At 41.2% G+C, this 8,797-nt stretch overlaps 1 protein-coding gene across 1 annotated transcript in view; it reads left to right on the forward strand.

Moving 5' to 3' along the window:
* The window catches only part of SERTM2 (serine rich and transmembrane domain containing 2), a 67,825-nt gene extending 60,410 nt beyond the window's left edge, over positions 1-7,415 (forward strand). The window contains exon 2 of the mRNA XM_053691903.1: positions 5,611-7,415. Within this exon, the coding sequence (XP_053547878.1) occupies positions 5,949-6,224 (276 nt within the window). The 5' untranslated portion in view covers positions 5,611-5,948 and the 3' untranslated portion in view covers positions 6,225-7,415. The remainder of the gene's footprint in view (positions 1-5,610) is intronic.
* Positions 7,416-8,797: the final 1,382 nt, after the last annotated feature.

Here is an 8,797-nt window from a genome sequence, read left to right on the forward strand (position 1 = left end):
CAAACTCTGTATGGAGCTGAATGCAGCTGTTTCCGCACGAGCCTTCAGGCTTGTCGGAAACAGGAGTTAAGAAGCAGCGGTCTTAAGACTGCTGCTCCTTAACTTGTCTGCTACCTCTAAGGCGGCGGACAGCAATCTGCCTGATTGCATACGATCGGGTTGATTGACACCCCCTGCTAGTGGCCGCAAATGTGCAGGGGGCAGCATTGCACAAGCATTTCTAGTGAGATGCTTATGCAATGATAAATGCCGACAGCATATGCCGTCGGCATTTATCGATGTGCGGCGGACATGATCTGCTACAGTGGATCATGTTCGTCCGCAAAATGGTAAATTGGCCTCTAAGAAAATAAAGCACATTTGAAAATAGAAGTGAATTTAAAAGTTTCTTTAAATGATATGCTCTATCCGAATCATGCAAGTTTAATTTTGACTTTCCTGTTTTCATAATTATTAATATTTTTCAATATTTTATATTTAATAAATACATATGCACCTAAGATTACTCATGTCGGGTTAGAGCTCATGAAGAATTATTGTACTCCTGTCGGGTTTGACAGGAGTACAAAAGTCGAGCAGACATGATTTAATGTAGCGAATCATGTCCACTCGACCATGCTAAATGCTAAAGGTGGTGGAGGAGTTAAGAAACAGCAGTTTTACGGCGGACCAGAAATGATGGGGCATCAATGCAGCATCCGCTGCTTAGTAAATCGACCCCTAAGAGGAGAGTAATAGAGAGAGAAGAGGGATAGTGGGAGATAGAGGGTAGAAAGTAGAATAGTAAAAAGAGAGAGATAGAATAAGAACAGGAGAATAGAATATAGATATTTTCTTTCCATAAGGCAGGGAGAATCTACGACTTCATTCCTTACTGTTGGGAAATACAACACCTGGCTACCAGGAGGCGGCAAAGAAACCCAGGCCAAAGGCTTAAATATCCCTCCCACTTCCCCTATCCCCTCAGTCATTCTTTACCTTTTGTCACTAGAGGAGGATGGCAGAGAAGTGTCAGAAGATTCGGTTAGTCCTTAACGGGTATGGAGTGGAGTGGAGTTTTAAGTAATCATATAAACCTCTCAGTGAAAGTATTGATAAAAGAGTCTGGAGATACAGGGAAAGTTTTTCTGCTAAGTCATCCAGACTGTCTATCTAACAACTCCTGAGCAATCAGTGTTAACGAGTTACACTGCTTGCTTTTCCACACTCAGGTCCTTGTCAGAGCATCGCTACAAGGCTGTCACACTTGAGAGGCTGTATCTGTTCCACAGCACGGATCCTGGAAGCTAAGGGGCCCATTTATCAAGCTACTTATGGAGATTGAGGGCTTGTGCTTCTGGTCGAGCCTTCAGGCTCGCCAGAGATACCAGTTATGAAGCAGCGGTCTAAAGACCGCTGCTCCATAACCTGCCTGCCTGCTCTGAGGAGGCGGACAGACATCACTGCAATTCAACCCGATCGAATACGTTCTGTTGATTGACACCCCCCTGCTAGCGGCCAATTGGCGGCGAATCTGCAGGGGGCGGCGTTGCACCAGCAGTTCACAAGAGCTGCTGGTGCAATGCTGAATGCAGAGAGCGTATTGCTCTCCACATTCAGCAATGTCTGTTGGACATGATCCACTGATTGGATCATGTTAGACAGACACATAATAAATAGGCCTCTAAGTCTGTGTTATTTTCATATAGCAGGGACGCCTTATATAGGGTAACAGTGTCACTCCTCTATACCTCAGTAGGATCGCGGGTTAATATCTTCTCAGTGGGAGTTTATTGGGAACAGTTTGGGGAGTTTATATACTGCTTTAACATTTGTAAAAAATTATTTCAGGGCTCATTTACACTATGTACTTTTGGCTGGAACAGGCAGGTTTCTCTTTTGTGAGTTGTGCAGCTCCTAATAGCTTTGCACGCTTTTTCATAGCAGGGGAGGTCCTGCCTTGCGCACCATGTGACCGGGTGCGCCTTCATTCACTTCCTTACAATCCTGCTGCAGACAGCACTCCTGAGGAGCGATTCTTGACAACTTGTCTGGGTCTAGGAGGTGGTGAGTGGCCCAGCCATTGGTTTTGTAAAGATGCCTTTCTACATTTAAAACATTTATTTAGTATCGTTTTTCTCTTTCTACTGTGGTATTACATGCCTACAATGGAGGACTCTGATAATATGTTAGAAGGTTCCACTCCTTCTGTAGTGCCTAATAATACCTGCTTATATTGTGAGGAGGCCAAGGTTTGCCCGACCTGCTCAATTTTGTTCCAATTGCCTGGGTACTGTTTTAAAGTCTGAGAAGGGAGCTAAATCTGCTATTAACCCTAGCACTGTTAGTCCCTCTGAGCCATCAACCTCTCAGAATTCTGTGAACCAAGAGATGACTACCCTTTCTACCCTAACCGCTTCACATGCAGTTCTCCATGGCACAGCTATTTCTCTGTCAGGAGGGGGCCTTTTTCCTGCGGACTTTACCATGCTGTTACAATCAGCGGTGTCCACGGCCCTGAGTGCCCTACCTATCTCTGGGAAAACGTAAGTGAAAGGTTAAACACAGTTCTCAGAACCTTAGGTATAGCAGTAGCACCATATCTGGACAATATCTTGGTACAGGCACCATCTTTTCGTCTAGCAAGGGATCACTCAGACTTTCTTCTAAGTCTTCTTTGGTCACATGGATGGAAGATAAAATTGGAAAAGAGTTCACTTACTCCAAAAACCAGAGTGAATTTCCTGGGCACAGTTATAGCCTTGCAAGCTAACAACATCATGTCTTGCCCTCCAGGCCTCCTTGAGACCTTCGGTGGCCCATTGTATGGAGGTAATTGGACTCATGGTGTCTTGTAATTGCCAGATTCCATCTCAGACCTTTACAACTGTGCATGCTGAGACAATGGAACAGCGACCATTCCGATCTGTCACAATAGATAGTTCTAAACAGTCTGTTGAGAGACTCGCTCTCTTGGTGGCTCTGTCAAGATCACCTGTCCCAAGGCACGTACTTCTTGAGATTGCCCTGGGAGATTGTGACTATGAACACCAGTCTATCCGGCTGGAGAGCCATTGGGGTGCCAGGAAGGCACAGGGGCTGTGGACTCAGGAGGAGTCCACTCTTCCAATCAATATCTTGGAACTCCGGGCAATCTTCAATGCTCTGAAGGCTTGGCCCCTCCTGGGTTCGTCCCAGTTTATCAGATTCCAATCAGACAATATAACTTCAGTAGTCTACATCAACCATCAGGGAGGAACGAGAAATTCCTTCGCGATGAGAGAAGTATCTCAAATCCTAGAATGGGCGGAGGCCCACAACTGTACGCTGTCAGCGATCCACATTCCGGGTGTGGACAACTGGGAAGCAGACTTCCTCAACAGACAATCCTTTCACCTGGGGGAATGGTCTCTCCCCCCCCCCCCCAAGGTCTTTGCAGATATATGCAGCAGATGGGGAATGCCGGAGATAGACCTCAGGGCCTCCCATCTCAATGCCAAACTACCCAAGTACGGGTCGAGATTGAGGGATCCTCAAGCTGTTCTAATAGATGCCCTAGCAGTTCCATGGAGGTTCAGAATCATATATCTCTTTCCTCCATTACCTCTTCTACCTCATGTGGTGGACCGCATCAAACAGGAGCAAGCATCAGTGATTCTAATTGCTCCATCCTGGCGGCGAAGGACTTGGTTGGCGGATCAGTTGGGGATGTCCTTATCTCCATGGAGGTTACCTTGTTGCAACAACCTGCTGATACAGGGTCCCTTCCTTCATCAAAATCTAGATTCTGTGAGGCTGACTGCATGGAGTTTGAATGCTTATTCTTAGCCAGGAGAGGTTTCTCTGAGAGTCTCATTGACACTTTGATTCAAGCTCGTAAGCCAGTTACTCTATGCATCTACCATAAGGTGTGGCAGACTTACCTGCACTGGTTTGAGGAGCGTCATTTTTCTTGGCATAAGGTTAAATCATTTTTTATTTTTTCCCGGATGGACTGGGTCTATCTGCTAGTTCCCTGAAGGGGCAGATATCGGCCCTGTCGGTGTTGCTGCACAAGAGATTGGCTGAGCTTCCGGATGTGCAGTCCTTCGTTAAGGCTCTGACTAGGATCAGACCTGTGTGTAGAAAGATCTCAATCTTGTTCTTCGTCTGTTGCAGCAGGCTCCGTTTGAGCCCATGTATAATGTTGTCATTAAACTGTTATCTTTGAAGGTTTTGTTTCTATTGGCTATTGCCTCTGCTCCCATAGTGGAATTTTTTTGTGTGGTTACTATTTTTCCATGTTCCCACATGATACTAGAGTTATAATGGAATCATAGTTATTATATCTCTATCTAATCTACACTAGATACTAATGCAGCTTTCACAAAACTCAATGTGAAATAGAATAGATCCAATATATGCAATAGTAGGGCATGGATGGAGTTTTGTCAAATGTTTGTTTGCAACTACTTTCTCATTGAACTTTTGGCCTATATTACAACATAAATCATACTATTAAATAGTTTTAGTGGGGTCATTTTTGTATTATATAAAAATAAAAAAATTCCCATTGCATCACTTAACAGCTGAGAACTTCTAACTCCTCTGAAAATTATTTTAAGCAGGCTCACAGACATTTCCCGCCTCCCAGAAAATATACTGTGCTTGCTGTCCTATTATAGGTAGCCTCCCATACAATTGCTGCCTCCTCCTAGTGCCCTCCAGTCCCCCCAGCCGTCCCCTACTTACCCTCTCTGACACTGAGGTGAGGGTTCAGCTGTGCATCAGTATGGTAGCCCCCCCCTCTGCAGACTCTTCTCTTCCCAGTCTCTGTCTCAGTCTCACTGAGGCAGCAGTCAGGGCATGGCCTGGGCCTTGTAACCACTCACACACACCTGGGCCCCCAGGAGAGCAGAGTGCAGCTTCTATCCTATTCCCTCTGCCTGCGCGGTCCCTACTCACCATGGTGGCCTAACTGAAGGCAAATGGATTGGGTCTCATTGTTCTGCATACCTCTAATCTTGCAAGCATAGCCTGTTGAAAGAGATGCATTTAGGAATATAAAAGAGGAGGTTGCTATCAGTGAGAGAGGGTGAGTAGAGACAGCACAGGAAAAATTCATAGAAATAGTGTTAGTCAAACAGGCAGTCTGGTGGTCATGGCCAGACCGGACCCGGTAACTCCCACAGTGGCAGAGCGCCTCCCTCACCATAAGACCCCCAAACTCTTTGCCTCCTGCTCTCTCCTAGCCCCATGCCCCTACTCACCTTCCTGCCTCTATCACAAAAATGCAGTGCGCTCTTCTGAGACAGTGCTGCATCAACACTGCTATTGGGGCAGGACAGGGCCCCTAAGACTATTGGGTACCTGACTTACATTACCCCTGTCACCCCCTGTAATATGTGTCTAGCACTGCTGCTCCTGAGCCTGCCTAGTTATACATTTTAGCAAAGGATACCAAGAGAACAAAGTAAATTTGATTAAAGTACATTGAAAAGCCTCTTTAAATTGCATGCTCTATCTAAGCCTTTGAAGTTTAATTCTGACTTTCATATCTCTTTAATGTATCTTTAAGTAATTTATAAAATGACAAGCTTCTGTAGCGTAATTAAATTATTGATTAATATTTCTTTCATCTTCTTGTTGCAGAAACAGAGAGACTCACCACGCCCTACACATCCATGACCCAGAGGGAGGATGCATTATCTGAATGCAAAATACTAAATGAACAGTATTATAGCAAGAGAAGACTCCATATATTACCCATAATCCTATATCAAATAATGCTTCAGTATATAAACATAACTGGAATATGAACATTGTTAAAGTAAAGCAGAATTTTAAGGGTAGAGATTTATTTCTAAAACAATGGTGTGAATGACATTTCTTCACCTAATATTGATCCAACTTCCAGGGCAAGTGCTTTTTAAATTAGTGGAGCACGTACCACTGATGACAGTAGCGGCTGGACTCACTTGGATCAAGAGATGACTGAAGCCTATTTCAAATACCGCGGAAACCGAACTATCTTTGTTCCAACAGTGGCCACAGAAGCAACTGCCACTACCACTGATAAATATTCTAATCTGTACATGTACGTAGGATTGTTTCTAGGATTGCTGGCTGTGTTACTGGTTCTTCTGTTTACAATGCTTTTGCGCCTTAAACATGTTATCTCCCCCATCACTCCCAATACTGAGAGTACAGATAATATGCCCCAGTTCACAGATGTGGAAATGCAAGGCCGGACTCCCAGTGCTTAAGGATTATTATTATGAATATCTTATATTTGTTAAGTGCCGCTAACTTCCCTTGCTCTGGGTATGTAAGTAGGAGTATGCAATAATATCAGCTCATGGGTAAATAGAAATGCATAAAACTGATTTAGCAATGCATAGAAACAAAGGAGAAAGACAACAATGTTCCAAAGAGCTTACAGTCTATATTGCTTCATGATTCACATATTGAGACTTTAATGGTGTTATAGTTCAGTTGCCATTTTTAATATGATGAGAAAATATATAATCAATATAATAAACATGATTATATATCCTAAGTTTTGGCCCTTTACCACAACTTCAGACAACAGTGCATTTTAAAGTTTGTTTGTTTTTTTTTGCAATTTTTTGATATCCAACTATTTTCACAGATGATATATTCCACAATCAGCAATAAATACTGTTAAACCTCAGTTAAATCAAGAATTGATGTACTGGACATACATTCTATATTCTTGGGTGAAAATAGAAGTATGGAATTTGAAAGACAATAAATTGATTTAAACCACGTAAGGAGTAAAAACAGCTGCCTACGAGATGTGGCAAATTTTGGAGATTATTTTAATGAGTTAATTTGACCTTCTGGACTTTGGCCAATTAAGTGCAAAATGGTTTTCGTACTACACCATACAGTGGGGCTCCTGTGACAAAAAATAACATGGTAGAGTTATTTACTTTAGAATTGTCTCCTGTCAATCTTCAAGTCAATGCAGCTATCCTAATGTCTTCAGTGCTGCATGGAGGATGTGTCTGGAGGTCTGGTTACTATGGCAATAAGTGACTGTGCGTATATTTCACAAATTCTGCACAATGCTTCCTAAACACAAGCTGGGTTTATCAGGATGATCACATTGCTTGCGAGATTATACAACACATGGTGATACTAAACATAAAATACACAATTTCACCACCCAGGAGTCTGTAGAACACAGGCAACTAGATATCCAGATTAAAGAAAATATATATTTATTTTTTTCTTTTTTTATTCTATGACCATATTCCTACGGTGTTGAAGAGAATGCTTTGGATGTATGAAAATGATCAAAGCCTTTTATTAATGAAATATCTTTTATTTTGCTGAACAAAGACAGAGCTCTCGGAATTGTAATAATGAAGCTTAACTCGTAAGCTTAAATTGTATAAATGTTGATTAAAAATTCAGCTCTGTTTAGTCAATATGAATCTTTTTATTTTGTTTCATTTCTCCTGTTTTCGAGATAATCACTAATTGATAAAGTATGTTTGAAGCAAAGTATTAAAACAGTATTATTAGCAATTGTTAATAAAGAGAACATACTGTATGTATGTATGTATGTATATATATATATATATATATATACTGTATATATATATATATATATATATATATATATATATATATATATATATATATATACACGCACACACACACACATATATATATTTATAAATAGCACTGCGGAATCTGTTGGCACTTTACAAATACCCGATAATAATAATAATAATAATAATACTGTATATATGTCATGTTTCTATACAGAATCACACAATTAGCACAAATCTAGGAATTACCATGCTACTTTATATATCAACTTGTATGCCAACTGTCGTTACATTTTTACAATAATGCTGAGTTTCATTATTACAGAAAAAGAATATTGTTAATTGGAACTAATAATTGTCACAGTTAAGTAATAAATAATAGAGTATGTAGTATTAAAAATATAGCAATAAGATCATGTCAAAAGCTATTATGTCAGTAGTAGACGATTAGATAAAGGAGGACAATAAGAAGTCAGTTAAAAATATTTCATAATATTCTTTCATAGACAGTGTGTATCATTATCAAATATATCTACTTGATGTGAATAGGGACTGTGAAAGATTTACAATGCCCTTGGAGCTTGCATCTGGCCTCTTCAAGCACTGTGACATTATTTCCTGATTGTGATGGAATCCTTTGAGATAATGGTAGCATCCTACAAGATCATAACAAACAAAGGGGGCGATTTACTAATGTGCGGGCGGAAATTATACGCTGTAGCAGATCATGACCGCCGCACATCGATAAATGCCGACAGCATACTCTGTCGGCATTTATCATTGCACAAGCATTTCTAGTGAAATGCTTGTGCAATGCTGCCCCCTGCACATTTGCGGCTAGCAGGGGATGTCAATCAACTTGATCGTATCCAATCTTGCTGATTGCTGTCCGCCATCTGTCCAAACGCTGCTTCTTGAAACTTCTGCTTCAGGTGGACCTGAAGCGGAGTGGGTTGGATGCAGCATCCGCTGCTTCATAAATCGACCCCAAAGTGTGAACTCTGGTGAGTTGATATTAGTTTTAAATTAAGAAAAATGCAGATATACATCATGAAACAGTTTCGCAGTTGCATCAAAGATTTCTGAGAATTGATGAGTAACACGTCCCTTTAAAAATTCTTTCCCCTAAGCGTACAACAATCTGACATTTTCTTGATACAACATAAATGAAAGTTGTTTTAATTCACTCAATTGCAAATAACAACACAAAACAAAAAACTTACAGCAATTGAAAAGTACTATCTTAAATAGTGGCC

Source organism: Bombina bombina, chromosome 1 (assembly GCF_027579735.1).
Source record: "Bombina bombina isolate aBomBom1 chromosome 1, aBomBom1.pri, whole genome shotgun sequence".
Taxonomy (NCBI): domain Eukaryota; kingdom Metazoa; phylum Chordata; class Amphibia; order Anura; family Bombinatoridae; genus Bombina; species Bombina bombina.